The sequence below is a fragment of the Gastrolobium bilobum genome, unplaced genomic scaffold (genome assembly GCF_033153095.1).
Source record: "Gastrolobium bilobum isolate Gb01-03AN ecotype WA unplaced genomic scaffold, APGP_CSIRO_Gbil_v1 utg8280, whole genome shotgun sequence".
Taxonomy (NCBI): Eukaryota; Viridiplantae; Streptophyta; class Magnoliopsida; order Fabales; family Fabaceae; genus Gastrolobium; species Gastrolobium bilobum.
The window spans coordinates 389,318-405,545 of record NW_026897959.1 but is presented as its reverse complement, the minus strand read 5'-3'; the positions used below and the strand labels follow the sequence as shown (position 1 = coordinate 405,545).

General features: G+C 34.4%; 2 protein-coding genes across 6 annotated transcripts; one reads left to right on the top strand and one right to left on the bottom strand.

Moving 5' to 3' along the window:
• The first annotated feature begins 368 nt into the window (after positions 1-368).
• LOC133311768 (polyubiquitin 11-like) lies at positions 369-1,282 on the top strand. The gene has a single exon (XM_061512864.1). The coding sequence runs from the start codon at positions 401-403 to the stop codon at positions 1,088-1,090; it is 690 nt and encodes a 229-aa protein (XP_061368848.1). The 5' UTR covers positions 369-400; the 3' UTR covers positions 1,091-1,282.
• Positions 1,283-2,355: 1,073 nt separating this feature from the next.
• Positions 2,356-8,172, bottom strand: LOC133311775 (disease resistance protein RUN1-like). Of its 5 annotated transcripts, none has more exons than XM_061512875.1 (6): positions 7,415-8,172; positions 5,968-7,066; positions 5,581-5,865; positions 4,449-5,423; positions 3,730-4,351; positions 2,356-3,016 (listed from the first exon to the last, which is right to left on the bottom strand). In XM_061512875.1, exons 1-5 carry the CDS (start codon positions 7,915-7,917, stop codon positions 3,740-3,742), a joined length of 3,474 nt encoding a protein of 1,157 aa, XP_061368859.1. In that variant the 5' UTR covers positions 7,918-8,172; the 3' UTR covers positions 2,356-3,016; positions 3,730-3,739. The 5 variants fall into 5 exon arrangements, with proteins under 5 accessions (XP_061368859.1, XP_061368860.1, XP_061368861.1 ...); XM_061512876.1 differs by having other exon boundaries at positions 2,356-2,930; XM_061512877.1 differs by having other exon boundaries at positions 2,356-2,904.
• Positions 8,173-16,228: the final 8,056 nt, after the last annotated feature.

The window sequence follows — 16,228 nt, the reverse complement described above, 5'->3', positions numbered from 1 at the left end:
TTATATTGACTTGCTTGGCATATATTGGACTTTCTTATTCTTATTTCATCAAGTATTTATTTCTGGACTCTACCGGTTGCTTAAACAGCAGTACAAAATACCCGGTAGAAACACTATTCACGAGATTTTCACGGAAAGTGCCAGACTGTACAATTTTTCGTTCTGAACTCATATTTGTCTTCAGAATTATCAAATTATGTCTCTAAAATTATTTTGCTATTTTTAAGCTCTACCGGTTAATTCACAAAACTGTAAATTCTCCGGCAGAACGCACTGTTCATAACATAGTCATGATTACAGTCAAAATACTCGGAATCACTCACTAAATCTAATTATGGCATTTAAATCCTTAGATTAAATCTCTAATTAAGATTTACCATTTAGGGTCATTATAGGTGGCATGCAAATTTTTGTGAAGACTTTGACTGGAAAGACTATAACTTTGGAGGTGGAATCCTCAGATACCATTGATAATGTGAAAACCAAGATCCAGGACAAGGAGGGTATTCCCCCAGACCAGCAGAGGCTTATTTTTGCCGGGAAGCAGCTTGAAGATGGAAGAACCCTTGCTGATTACAACATTCAGAAGGAATCCACTCTGCACTTGGTTCTACGTCTTCGTGGGGGGATGCAAATCTTTGTTAAGACTTTAACTGGGAAGACCATAACTTTGGAGGTTGAAAGTTCTGATACCATCGATAATGTGAAGGCAAAGATCCAGGACAAAGAGGGCATCCCACCGGACCAGCAGAGGCTTATCTTTGCTGGGAAGCAGCTTGATGATGGACGTACCCTTGCTGATTATAATATCCAGAAGGAATCTACTCTTCACTTGGTTTTGCGGCTTCGTGGTGGTATGCAAATATTTGTGAAGACCCTAACGGGGAAGACTATCACATTGGAGGTGGAAAGTTCTGATACAATTGATAATGTGAAAGCGAAGATCCAGGACAAGGAGGGTATTCTCCCAGATCAGCAGCGACTTATTTTTGCTGGCAAGCAATTGGATGATGGTCGTACATTGGCAGATTACAATATTCAGAAGGAATCGACCCTTCATCTTGTCCTTCGCCTTCGTGGTGGCTTTTAAGCTTTGAGTAATAGGTGGTCTGTAGCTAGAAAAGTTACTTTGTTTTGTTGGTAATAGGTGGTCTGTAGCTAGTATATATTGTTGCAATGTTTGAATTTGAATGTGTTGAAGTTCTATGTAGTGTGGGAATGTTGAACTTTTTATTTGAGTAATGTCATGCTTGTATTATTTTAAATAAAATCGGATTGCCTCGCCAGTGGTTTAAATTCTTCATTTGCAACTTTTGTATAATGTAATTCATCCTACAATACTAGAATTTGGCGTGGCGTAACGAGCAAACTTTTCTAGCCATAACCTCTTAGTAGGTATATTTGCAAGTTTAATTTCAACAACAATGGATTAGTATACTCTTAAGCGTGATGTTTTTTTAATACTACAGGGTGATTTTGTTATTTAGGTGGTAAACTTATTTGATTCATCCACTCAGGAGTCCTAGTTCTTGATCAACATTGTCGTAGGCGAATGCATGAATTTTTTATCCATCTTTTGCATTTCATCTACACTTTTTTTTTTCTTCGTAATTAAGTTGAACATAATTTCTCTTGCGAAATTGCATTTAAGAAAACAATGTTATTTTGTTGGTTTTTTTTTTGATAACAAAATGGAACTGTTTTAACTTACACGTGTTTCTGTTTTAAGTTTTGATGATATTAATATTTATTTTGAGAGGTAAGCTGAGGCACTCAAAATACTTTTGAGTAGGGGTGATTCTAAATTCTAATTTTAGCCATACTTCATATGTAGTAAACTGGGTTGAAGTAATATTTGTCGCACGCTCACACACTCTTGAGTCACATTTGTGATTGTCATATGCAAGTCTTTAAGAAATATGCAGTCTATGAATTCTCAAGTCCAGTTTTTTGTTTCTAACAAGTAAAATGAAATATCGTGTAACATTTATGCAATAAAAAACTACATTGGTTTATTAATCACTTGATCCTTGAAGAACTATGATGTTTCAATTGGTGCAATTCGTTTTGTCATAACTGCAACACCATGTTTTAGCGACATCGTCACCAGTGACGCATAATTATAGTCAGCAAAGTGGTAACCGAAAGTTTTGTATAAAATTTTTGGAATGAAAATGACGTCTGCTTTGCTTAAAATATCTGAGCATACTGCATTGTTGATATGATTTAAGTATATCCACTATATCCACAATGGAAGTAATTACGATTCATACATGACTAGTTGATCACTATATCACTTAGCTAGTATGTTAGAAGTTAATCTAGAAAATTCTAATAGAAAATCTATTACTGATGGGAGGTGACTATGAAAAAAGAAAAGAAAAGAAAAATACAAAAAAGTAGAGAAATGCATTGTGTTGTTGTTTTGAATTATCGTGTTACTAAATCATGCAAAAATCAGAAATGTAAATGGTAGAAATAAATCAAGTAAAGAATGGAGGTAAAAAGCGCTATATGGTAGACATTACTATTGTATAGGTGGAAAATTAAACAAAATCATCCACCACATTGGCAAACTGCACGATACTCTCCCTCTCAATATTAGCAATTTCTTTTGCATTAAATAAACGGTACTCCTCCAAGCTTACATGAATTCAAGCTGAATTGTTTGTCGTGGCTGAAAATTGGAAATCACCCCAGTAAATGTTGGAGCTTGTGACAGAGACTATCAATATAAGTGGACTCCATATCTTTGATGAGTATGTGGCTTCCCAACTCGGTATGATTTTCTCTGACCTGGCTATCAACTTCACTTTCATTGCCCATCACAGTCTACACAGCCTTGCAGACAATCTCTTTCGTGAACCAATCAAGCATCTTCTTTGCCGTTCTTCCCTTCAACACCTGGTCTTAGGAATCTGCTTATAATCCTTGCATCGATGATTTGATCAATTATATTGGGTAAAACAAGATTAAACTTCTAAAGTGGAGGTGTGTGACACTGATAATATAGGCCCTGTAAGTAAAAAAGGAATCCCATACAGGGTTTCAAGATAGTCAGCATAAGGTCCCTCAATATCTACAACTTTAAGTCTCTTTTAACCAAATAAAACCTGTTTTTAGGTCCATTACCCAATTTATTGTCATTCTTTTATCTAAGTTCTTTATAAAACATTTTTAAATTTTCATTATGTAATTTTGCTTTGTTGTCCATTTATAAGATACTGAGGATGTTTCCAAGTCCAAGTAACTGTTCTCACATCATAAGTCTTAGCTCCATATAGTTGGAGACGAAAATCAACTTTATAATTATTTGAGACTGCTTCACAACTTTCTTTTGAAGAAGGTGAGGGTGCTAAACAGGGTGTTATAGCGACTGAAAACATTTGCACACATTATTATATACTTATAATTCTTGTAATCTGTAAGTTCTTTTTAATGATATAGACTGTTAAGGTATTTATATTTCATATGATATTTGAGATTACCATTATTATTTTTTAACTGAAGTACGCTACCCTTTCTTTCCAATGAAATGCTGAATATTTTCTCTCATAAACTGATAAAAGGAGTTAGACTCCCCCAATTTTTTCAACTAAAAAATGGATCAGTGTTAGAAACTTCTACTCTATGATAACTGTATCATTCTTTACCTTTTGCTCCCTTGAAATCATGACAACTAGCTGTAAATTTATAACAATAATAGTGCCTTGCTATATCAAGTATTACCTCAAATGGATTAAAATTTCTTCAATGGAAGTGTAGCCGAAATGGAACTGCTACTATCCATTGTTAAAAACTTGCTCTTCCGAACCGACGAATTTCTGCCATGCATCATTCTTGTGTTCAATTGCTCCAGATCCGCCTCAAATACCCAACGATACCCACAACTTTTCACCTCCAAATGCAAACCTTGGGGCTGCTCAATAGAGGTTGCCAATTTGATACCATCAAGATCATCAGATCTGTTTGTTAAATAATTTACATAGCTATCAATGAATTCTTGCCGAGTGAAAAAGTGTAGCAAGAGGTGATCAGATTCAACAGTGACCAGATCTTTCTCAAAATGTATCGGAATGTGGGGATATATCCCACCCCATTTATTTTGAAAACCAAGCCTAAGAGTTGGATCATAATCAGGTGGTATTCTATCACTCAAATAAATTGGATCATCATGTGCCACAAATGCTGCACAACAAGCAACACCTATCCAATTTTCGTCATGCACAACGAAAGATGGATCAATGCTTATTGAACTACCCACATTTTGATTGTTGAACCACCTTGGAATTCCACTTCCGGGAATAACAATGTCAATCTTACCGAAGGGAAGGGAGGATTGCATGAGCACCTTATACCACAAAAATTAGTTATGTATTAGTTCACACACACACACACACAAAAAGAGAGCAGAAGAGAGATAGAAAAAGGAAAGATGAAGTAGGCACCTTAAGGACTTGTATCATCCAAGAAAAAGCCACGTTATGACAGCATTCCATCTCACTCAGATTGGGGCAATCGAAAATATTTAATCCTGCATGATATCCTCTTCTTTCTGGCAAGACAGTACATGGTGGGAGCTCAGGCAAATATTTCAGCTGCTTACAATGCTCCAAATTCAAAGATAGAAGTTTGGAAAGTTGCTTGATGCTAGAAGGTAGTGTAACAAAATTGTTTCCTCCCAATTTTAATCTTTCTAAACAATGTAACCCCCAAATGGCATCAGGGATTTGAACTAGATTGCAGAAACTTAGGTCAAGATTCACCAAACATGGAAGCTCAGGCAAATATTTAAGCTGCTTACAGTGCTCCAAGTTCAAAAATTTAAGTTTGGAAAGCTCCTTGATGCTACAAGGTAGTGTAACAAACTTGTTTCCCCCCAAATTTAAGTGTACTAAACAATGTAACCCTCCAATGGAATCAGGGATTTGAAGTAGATTGCAGAAACTCAGGTCAAGAACATACAAACATGGGAAACGAGGCAAAGAAGGCAACAACAAACCAACTGACCCTTCTTGTCTTCGAGAATAGAAAACACGGATAGGCAACATTAGAATTTTAGAGATGGAGGACTTTGACTGGCATTGGATAGTACTATCATTCAGATCAAGCTTCTCTAAATGTTCTGCATGCCTTGCATTCTCTAACAGCTGATTCTTAAATAATTTTGAACAGCCAGAGAGATTTAGTGTTCCGAGAGAACTGAGATAAAAAATGTTGTTGGGAATACTGACCAGATTTTTACAATTTTTCAAATCCAAATCAGTAAGCTTTCTTAGAATACCAATGGACGGATCGATCTGCACAAGTTTTATACATCCTTCAAGTGTCAGCCTCTCAAGATTAGGGACCTGTCCAAAATGCGGCATCTTCGTAAGATTTTTGGAGTGGGAGAGATCCATCCGTCTCAATTTGGGTAGAGACTGCAAGGAGGGCCAATAGTAGGAGACAAAATTAATAATGACCTTTAAGCTTTCTTATGTTACTTTAATGCTCTCAGAGACATGGGAAAGAACATGAGATAATTATATGTTCATCTAAACAAAAACTAAATAGAAAACGATTATTGATTTACCGTACCTTTATGCCTTCCCATAGTTGTTTGATGCTACTGTTTGGCAGTTTCAATTCAACAAGTTTATCTGGCTGAAAATTTGATGGCAAACACGTGAAAGGATATTTATCCCAACAAAGATATCCTAATTCATTGGATAGATAAGTGAGGCTTCCTGAAAAATTCATATTCCAAAGTATGAGTAACTTAAGGTGACTCATTTTTGATAGAGCATCCACCCTCATTGTTGTTTCTCGATACTTGTATGAAGGATACTTTGGCATTACTATGGCTTCAAGATTTTCTGCTTCCTAAACCATTGCAAATAAGAAAGAAAATGTTAGATTATTTGAATTATTTATAGATTATAGAAAAATGGCAACCTAGGATTTTAGATTCAAAAATTAGTTTACCTTATTTTCTAACGCCACATCTTGAAGATCCTTGTAGTCCCACAACCTGCTCCACTTTCTTGGCTCTTTAGGTGATTTTTCTCGAACAATACTCCTGCCCAATTCTTTCAACAGGTCATGCATTTGAATTCTCCCCCAATGATCATGGGTTATGAGAGATTTATCTTGGAGAACTCGTATACCAATTTCTGGATGAAATCCACGAAAATCTAGGATTTCCTTTACATATCTCTCATACTGATCGTCAAAGAAACAAGCAATATCTAAAAATATTTCTTTTTCCGTATCATCGAGACCATCAAAACTTACTCGCAACACATCCATGACATCTTTGCTTGGATTTTCTCTCAGTCTAGCCAATGAACTTCTCCACTCAGAGATATCTCGACCAAACAAAAATGAGCCGAATACTTTAATTGCCAGTGGCAGGCCATTAGCATATCGAACTGCATCATATGTCATCCATTCATAATCTCTCATAATATCATCACTTTTGAAAGCCTTTGCACAGAACAATTTAAGTGCATTACCATAATTCAAGAGTTGAACATTATAAATCACATCCACTCCATACTCTTGTAAGATATGCTTGTCTCTAGAAATTATTATGACTCTACTCCCAGCACCTAACCAGTCACGATTGACAGCTAATTTCTCTAGTTGTTCAACTTCACCAACATTATCAAGAACTATAAAGGCCCTTACATTTCGCAGCCTATGTCGTATCAAATTAGCTGCACCATAAAGATTACATATTTGAAGGTGCTCTTCATTTAGAGTTTGACATAGAAGTTGCTCTGCTGCACCAATTGGACCATAATCTCTATAAATTTTGCTTACATCATCAATAAAACAGCAAGCATCATATTGATGAGCGATTTTATCATATAAAACAGTAGCAAGAGTTGTCTTTCCTATTCCCCCCATTCCAGAAATTCCTACAACCCGAACATCATCAACTGAGCTCAAGTGTAAAAGATTTTCCAATTCTTCTATCGGAGATCCTATCCCAAATAGATCTTTTGGAAGACTTGAAATTTTCAGATCCAATATACTTATTATCTCTTTAACAATTTTTTCAATCTCTGCACTTTGTGGCCTGAAAAGTTAAAGAAAATCAACATCATATCAACACCTAAGAAAACCGAAACAAAAAGTGCATATACAAGACAAGATAACAGTTTTTTTTTCTTTTTCTTTTGACTACTTAAATCTCTTTCACAAAGCATGTAATCTGGACGCATTTAGGTGTTACCTCTTCAACAAATTACAAAGTACTATCTCTCAACTCTAGTTGAGAATGGGAAGTAAATAAAAAAATACCAAATCAGTAAGAAACAATCAATATCAGAGTGACATAAATTAAGATCATTCATGAAAACCATAAATTTGCTTAAACAAGTAGTTGCACATGCATAAACCGTCAATATCAAAGAGGATTACTTACTTATCCCGTATGTCCCAACCGGAGAGATTGGCCACTTGTGTCAGAGCTCCTCTCCATCTTTGCATTTCCAACATCATCTCTAAATCTTCTTTGAATCTTTCTTCATGTTCAACAAAAGCTTTCTCATAACTCCCACTTTGTTTTCGAACCTTAGACGGATCAACATCATAAAAAATAGGCAGAACACGTTTTTCAGATACTTGAACGCAATCTAGGATCTTTGCCAGTTCACGCAAGCACCATGTTGAGGAAGCGTAGTTTTTTGAGAAGACAACAACAAAGATCCGAGAGCCTTCAATTGCTTGTAGGAGCTCAGGTGCTATGGATTCGCCTTTCTTGAGCTTTGTATCATCTCTGAAGGCAACAATGTTTTTTCTATGGAGAGCAGCAAAAAGATGATCAGTGAAGTTGTTACGTGTGTCTTCTCCTCTGAAGCTAACAAACACATCATATTTGCACGTCATCTGAGATGAAGAACTGCATTGGATGCTCTTGCAAGCCATTGCAAATGCAAAAGCACAAGCAAACCTGTAGAGGATGATGTATAATTTGTGCACTACTTCTGTCAGTATTACTGTGAAGCTGCAATCCAAGAACAAATGTTTATCGAAATAAAGAAACAGTGGAGACTGAACAATTATTAAAAACAAAACTTAGACTCAAGTGTGTTGTGGTTTGGGAGTTGAAGACATATTCCACATGCAAGCTATCGGAGTTTCTGTTTCGGCGTTGCTTCTTGGCAGCTTCTCCCTCTCCAATGTTGCTTTCCAATAATTGAGTTAGAATTTTCAATCCACCTTCATAGGAATTAAAGTTCCGACAGTTTTGACTTTTCAAACACGTCCATGTTGCTTGCTCAGCGGTGAAGTTGGGTAATAATAATAATAATAATAATAATAATAATTATTATTATTATTATTATTATTATGTGATAATTTTGTTAGATATTTAATAACATGATATTGGGTTGACTTGACTTAGCTAACCAGAAAAGATCAAGGTTCCATTTGTGGCCAGGATTTGAGTCCTTGTCCCCATCCCTCCCTCACCGCCAGCCCTAACTTCATAATGAAATAATAGGGAAAGGTGAACCGAAAATGTGGTATTTTAAGTGTGTGCCAGCAAGTGGTGAAATATAGAAGAAAGAAGTGCTATGCTAAGAAGATTCTTGGAATGGAGGAAAAATTGGCTGTTTATTCAACATTTCTGAAGTGATTAATGATGCCATAATACAGCAAAACACATCCAAAACCAATATTTAGATACTAAAATGGTTATGGATGTTGTTGTAAACACTGTATATTCTTGATATCATTTTGTATTTGTTTATCATTCTACCCTGATATATTTCATGTCTCATTATAGTTAGATATAAACAAGAGAGGGATTTTTAGTGAAGTTTTTTTCTCTCTCATTGCAGTTTCAGTCTAAGTATAATGAGTGCCTGAATCGTATCAATCCTAACACGAAGGAAATAAGCACTGATAATTTAGTAGTTAAAGTCATGGCTGCAACATTCTTTAGACTCTGATATTATGATCCAATTATAATAAAAATAATTTCCCTAGGCACCATTCTAAAGCTAATAATGGGACCTCCTTTGAGATTAATTAAAAGGGAGATTACAGTCTAGGTCTTGGAGTTAATTTTTGAAAGCATATGAATTAATCTATTCTGCCATGTGATTGCCAAATGCATTTTCAATGCATTTATTTCAAATATATTATGTACACTAGAAGTGAGAAAGCCAGATTTTTGCCAAATGTGAAGTTTTGGCTTTCAGTTGCACAGGCTATGTGATAGTGCAACAATATGCTGCTCTCCGTGCAAGTAAACAATTGAGTGGACTTGGTAGTTTCAAGTCATTCAGGTAGGTTAGGTGTAAAGAACAACTTCAACCCAAAACTTTAAGGTGTTGGCTGAGAGTATTTTTAATAGTTTATATTATTCTTTAACACACTCCATCACACAAGAGCCATGTGGGCTTAAATTAAGTGTGGATATTGCACAGGCTCAATGTTTTGGGTTTTACTTTGTACTTATTTTAATTCCACTCGAAAGTGGAGGGCAGTGAGAATTGAACTAGTGACGGTCACTTAAGCTCTGATACCATGTAAAGAACCACTTCAATCCAAAACCTTAAAGTGTTGAGAGACAGTATTTTTAATGATTTATATTATTTTTTAACACTATATACAGATACTATTGAGGTATGCTTGGCTGTTTTCTAACCATCTTGGTTTTAATTATGTGTTATATTCATTGCACATTTTCTCATTGTCAAAACAATGGATTTACTTTTATTACCTTTGCTAGTCTCTTTCCTATGATGAAAATAATATCTATATCGTAATTACTAGTAAAGCATTAATGAACATGACAAGTCATAATTAATCCACTTTCGGTGGCTGAATTTAAAGAAAAGAACAAATGTACTGTTCACTCAATTTAGTTACTATGCACCGAAGAATTTGCTAAAAATGATGTACAAAAGGCGGAGGTACCGCGGGAACGCGCAAAATTAAGTATAAACTTCAACCTATAAATATAGGTTATCCCCGCCATTGTTAGCATCCCAAAACTTAGAAGCAAATAACTCGGTGCCTTTTTAGTTTTAGTTTTGAGTGAAGTTTATTCTCCTAATATAAGAGTAATAAATGATATTATTCTTTTCTTGTATTAAGATAAAAGTTGTAATTTCTTTGATTTAATGAAAATGTTCTTGATCTTGTCCGTGATTTTTTTCAATTAGATTTTTTACTTAAATTTTGTGTGTCACTTCCATTGACATATTTGTTAATTTTCTAAACGGTGAAATTAAGATAAAATTAATTACACCGTTAATATTGAGAAAAGTGGTTATAAGACACCACCTTAAATTTGGTGGTTATTTAATTACTTACTGTTGCAATTACACACTTACCTGGTCAATTGGTATGATTAATAGTTACTTGACATTGTAGTTTATTTCAATTCTATTTTTAGTTGTGCGATACTCTCTTGCCTAATATAACATTCTCCAAAAAGTATCCTAAGCTAAAAGTTCTTTATGTTCCTTAGTAAATGTTATATCCGTTCCTTCTATTCAGTGGACCCATGAAGTTTTGTTTATGTTCGCATACATAGTGTTGGCGGACCCATGAAGTTTTGTATATAAATGTTGTTTTAATTATTAATTTTTGTAAAAAAAGTTTAAAACAATCTTTATATACAAGGTTATGAACCCACTCAGAATCTAGTTGCTTTCATAACAAGCTGCAAGCAATAGTTTGACCAATCATTTACCCCTCCCCTCCCACCCCCAAAAAAATCTTACCAATCCTCCAAAACAAATATGAGAATATACTCCAGTACATTCATACATCATCATTCTATTTATAATGGTGAATAAAAAAGTCAACACTACATGTACAGAAGGCAAGCAAAATCACAGTGAAGACCTTCATCTCTAGAGATTAACTCATTTGAGAATGTCAAACCTCGCATCAATCCTCTCTTTTTAAGCCAGAATAAGGCACAAAAGCTGAAAGCAAACCCCAAATAAAAAAAAGGTTACACAGAAAGTAGGACAAGACTCATTATATATCAACAAGAATAGAAAATAAAACTTCAACTTAACATAAAAAAATAGTAATCAAGAGTCAACTAACCTATGACATATAGAACGATTACAAAATCATTCTTTGAAAATATTGCATTATATCTTCATCATCAATCTTATCAAATATATCACGTTCAACATAAGTTAGCATGCATGCGTTAAACCAATCATCACTTATCCGATTGCGCAACTTATCCTTAACAAAAGTCATTGCAGAAAAAACTCGCTCAACACTAGCAGTTGCTATCGGTAGAATGAGTGCCAACTTTATCAACAAATAGACCAATGGATAAACAATATCCTTTCTCTTCTCAACCATCTTCAAAGCAAGGTCAAAAATTCTTTTCAAATTGACAAAATCAGAATCAGCTCTTACATCAACAATATAATTACTGAGACTTGAATAAAGTAAAGGAATATCTGTAAGCTCATTAAACTCCATAGGATAAAATCTAGCAAACTCAATAAACTTTTCTTTGTTAAAAGTAGAAAATGAATCACGAGGATCAAGGCAACTTAAACACTCAAGAAACTTGGTATTGACATTATCAATCGATCACCCAACTTTTGAACCTGAGTATCTATCACTCTATTAAATAACTCCACCTTAAAGTAGTGCAAGAATGTGAATGATTCCAATCTCCATCTTGATCTCCCTTTAGAACAATAAACATCCTCCATATTTGGAATGTCAATATCATATTTATTTGCAAAAATGCTCGTTTCTTGAAGCAATTCATCAAAACCATTATCTCTCACCTCTTGTAAGTGAGACTTGACTACCCTGACTAAACCAATTGCATTTAAAAGGTCTTGATCTTTTCTTTGTAGTGCTTGTGACAACTCATAAGAAATCCCCAAGATAAGTTGCATAAGATGCAACAAGAATGCAAACTCAAAATCCTCCATGGCATACAAAATGCAACCTGCATTAGTTCTTGCAACATCATTCTTAGGCTCGTCTTCAATAATTTTCATCAACGTAATTATTGGAGAAAATAACGAGATAACACTTGTAACTGTACCAAAATGGGAACCCTAACGAGTGTCTCCAGGTCGCTTTAAGATTGTCTCTTGATTTAAATCTTTTCCAGTTTGTATTTCACCATGAGCAATTCTTTCAACTATTTTCTTGTATTGATTCATTTGAAGAATTTCCTTCCGCTTGCATGAACCCTCCACAATGGTAGCCATCTTTTGAAGCATGTCAAAAAATTCTTGAATCTTTTTGTGATGTTTTACAACCTTCACAAGTGCCAATTGTAACTGATGAGCAAAACAATGAATATAGAATGCAGAATCGTTGTCTGCCAAAATCAAACTCTTAAGCCCTTTGAATTCACCCTGCATATTACTAGCACCATCATAGCCTTGACCGCGACATTTAGACAAACTTAAACCAAGTTTAGAAAATAGCCCATCAATCGCTGCTCTTAGTGATTGTGCAGTAATATCTGAAACATGAATTATGCCAATAAAACATTCAAAAATGGACCCTTTTTTGTTTACATACCGAAGTACAACTGCCATTTGTTCTTTAATTGCAACATCACGAGCTTCATCAACTAGTAAGGAAAAGTAATCATTGCTGAGATAACTAATTATTGCTTTAATAATCAAATCAGCACAAGCTTGAGCAAGATCTTTCTAGATTTTTGGTGAAGTCAATTTGTGATTATCAGGGGCATTTTGCAAGACCACATGACTCATCTCTTTATTTGGCTTAGTATAAAACTTTAGAGTTTCAAGAAATAAACCTTGTTGATTTGAACTTTTAGATTCATCATGTCCCCGAAAAAGCTGACCATTATGTAGTAGGTATCTAGCACAATCCAAAGAAGCTTTCAACCGAATATGATAATCAATTCTTTGTTGTTCAGAAATATTTGAAAAAGCAATATCAATATGTTTCTTTTGCTTCATCAAATCTTGATAAGCTTGATAACCTTTATTGTGAACACTCCTATGATCTCCAACATGAACTTTGATTCTATCCTTCTTCTGCCAATTTTTGAACCCCACACCGACAAATGCTTCCTGCGTCGAACCACTACCTCCAACCTCCATATCAACTAGATAACAATACAAGCAAAAACAAGCATGTGTTGATACTCTATACTCCAACCAAGAACCAAATTGAACCAAATTCTTCATACCACTTAGGATTAAATCTACACATTTTTCCATACATTTCCACTTGAGGGAATGGTTTAAGAATTGGTTGAGTTGGCCCCTTGAGCAAATAAGCTCTCCGAATATCCTCTCTCTCTATAGGATTTGATGTCATTGAATAAATTGAAGGTCTTTTTCCTGGATCCTCTTCAAGATTTTCTATATTAACATTTTGTCTCTGAGGTTGATAGGATTCTTGGACAATTGGAACTGAAATACAATTTGAAACTTGTGCACTTTGAGATTCGGGTTCCGTATTTATGGGTTTTAGACGTTTGAAATAAGATTGTATCCCTGACAAATCATAATTTATACTTAAATCAATTATACTCATTATGTCATTGAAACAATTACAACCTAAAAATACAAAAGTAAATATCAATTATATTGTTTGTTGCTATTAAAACAGTTATAACAAATAAATAAATATAAAAAGTTACTTTTCATTAAGACTTGTTGAATTACTACGAACCCACAATTGTTTGTGCTCTCAAATCTCAATGTTCAACATCATGATCCAATTTATCCTATATTACAATCAAACATAAATCAATTAGATAATCAATAAACACAAGCCAACAGATATCACATGGGTACATGATAACAAGTCCAATATGCTTGTCTCATTTTAAATTAATCAGTGGTTATGGTATTTGAAGCCCCACCAAAAAGCCTCCACAATGGCACACGAATACTATTTCATATATTAGTCAGTTCTTCCTTCAAGAGCAATAAAGTAATAACAAATTTTGTCCCTCTCCATCAAAAAGTAATAACAAATTTCGTCACTATTTCATATACTAATGAATCCTTTTAAGTATATTCACTGCAAAATCTCAACTTCAAGAGTGCTTCTCCATCAAAAAGTAATAACAAATTTCGTCACTCTCCATCAAAAAGTAATAACAAATTTCGTAAAATAAAATAAAGATGGGGAAAAGAGGTCAAATGCAATGTTAAGGAAAATGAAGGAAACTCTGAAGATAAATAAAAAGAAAAAACATGAATAAGGACAACAATTGTCGATAGTGTATCAATGCTCTGTTATTTATAAGGCTCTTATTAACAATCTTGAGCTGCTTTAACCAATTTAATATGTCATCTCCCTTGGCCATTCCAAGTACCCAGTACCCAGCATAGTGAGAACAAAGTTGCTGAAGCAACATGCTGAATGTTTATAAAACTCTACTCCGACAAATTGTGGAGGTAGATTGAAAATGAAATTTCTACAAAAACAAGCACTAAGAGGGTATTTCACAAAATTACAATCTAATGTTAACTGGTTAAATAGCATCTGAAATTTAAACTGATCAAAAAATAGTTTTAACAAAAAATAGTTTTAATTAAAGAAGTGTACAAGATGACTAGATCTATAGAGTTGATTCTACCCAACTACGTCCATTTTTTTTTACAATTAACCGTGAACAACTGCAGAATCCAGGGAAGAATGCCCCAGAAAACAAAATGTGACAAACAGAAATGATAAAGAGAAGCAGTGCGACTTAGGAGAGTGAGGTTCGCATGTTGTGGCCAACAAAATAAAGAGAAAGAGAAAAAAAATCTAACCTTGGCAGGTCGGTGATGCAAGGAGAAGTTCTGAGAAGGAACTTTTTGAACTTTGTTTCACCTTTATCTATTTATCCCTTTTGTTAAAATATATATATATATATATATATATATATATATATATATATATTACTTGGAAGTTTATCTCTGCACGTGCGGACATGGGTAACAAAGCAAGTCCGCCACTGCTTCCATTGGCTTGTTTATTGATTCTTATATAAGGTATTTGACCAGACATATGCTTGGATGGTGAAGACAAAAATATTGAGTTCATTCCATTGCTGTTTCTTGTCACAAAATATTTGTAATTTTAAATTTAGATAGAGGTGCAAATGAAATCCTGTTGCTAAAGTTTTTGATAAAAAATAAAATAAAATTTTGTGTGAAATCCAGATATTATGTTTAAAATGTTTATCAGCTGATTTGAAGAAGCTGTCTAGGATCAGAAACCAATTGCAACGAATATGCCTGGTAAATCTTTTTTGTGAAAAGGAATTCATATATATGCAGATCTTACCTCACCTTATTTAAATGAAAATTTGCCTACTTAATTAAGATGTATATTTCTAAAAAACTAAACAATATATTCTGACATTCAATTTCACAATAATTTTAATTCGAAATTGTTACAAAATATTGATGGATGACATTTTTTTTTTTGGACTTATGGATGACATTTTTGTATTCTGAAACAATAATTTCAAACCTGAAAACCTTATCCCCCAACTTATGATTATATAACCACCATATAATGATTTATTGAATTATACTTAATTCCTTGTCCATGTATATACTATATAAGGATATGACTTCTATGTAAATGTGATGATGAATAAGAATTAGATTCTACCCTACTTTTGTGTTTCTTTTCTTTTCTCATCCTTTCTCACATTTTTCTTATTAATTTTATAACAGAAATTTAATTTTTTGTAAGATATTAACCTTACCAGCTGATCGGACCAAATACAATATAGGTTGGCCAAAGTATACTAGGCCAAATCACACACGGTTAAAGGGGGTAGGCTTTTGGGTAATCTGTCTTTCAGGCTTGTGGTTGTTGATGATGATGAGTGGACTTTAGTTCTCTTTCGGCGCATTGAGTCTGACTGGAGGGGGGTACCTGCAATGACAATCCGACGCTCAAGTCAGTATCAATAGCATGTGTATGTGTATTTTTACTGAATTAGATGATAATACCTGGGCATCTACCCTCTGCTTATATAGTGGTTTTGATACCGCCTTAGGAAGAAGGTAAGGCCTCTGATTGGTTGTACCAGGGCTGCAGGTTCAGTTGGTGCTTTCAGAGCCTTATGTCAGGCTATCTTGCTAGAGTAGTGGAAAGCTGGTGCTGTCTTCTGTTAATTTTTTCAATGGCGCGGTGGACCTTTATTAGCTTCTGTATTTTCTTCTTTATCTCTGAAGTTATGTTAAATGGCGATTTCATGCGCGATGATGACGCCGCGCCCTGTTATGCG

Excerpts from the sequence above, each read along its gene's own strand:
- LOC133311775 (XM_061512874.1), bottom strand. The coding sequence starts at position 7,917 with ATGGCTTGCAAGAGCATCCAATGCAGTTCTTCATCTCAGATGACGTGC. Across the intron at positions 5,424-5,580 it reads AACTATGGGAAGGCATAAAG|TCTCTACCCAAATTGAGACG; the intron begins GTACGGTAAATC and ends CCCTCCTTGCAG. Across the intron at positions 4,352-4,448 it reads GGATGATACAAGTCCTTAAG|GTGCTCATGCAATCCTCCCT; the intron begins GTGCCTACTTCA and ends TTGTGGTATAAG.
- LOC133311768 (XM_061512864.1), top strand. The coding sequence starts at position 401 with ATGCAAATTTTTGTGAAGACTTTGACTGGAAAGACTATAACTTTGGAG.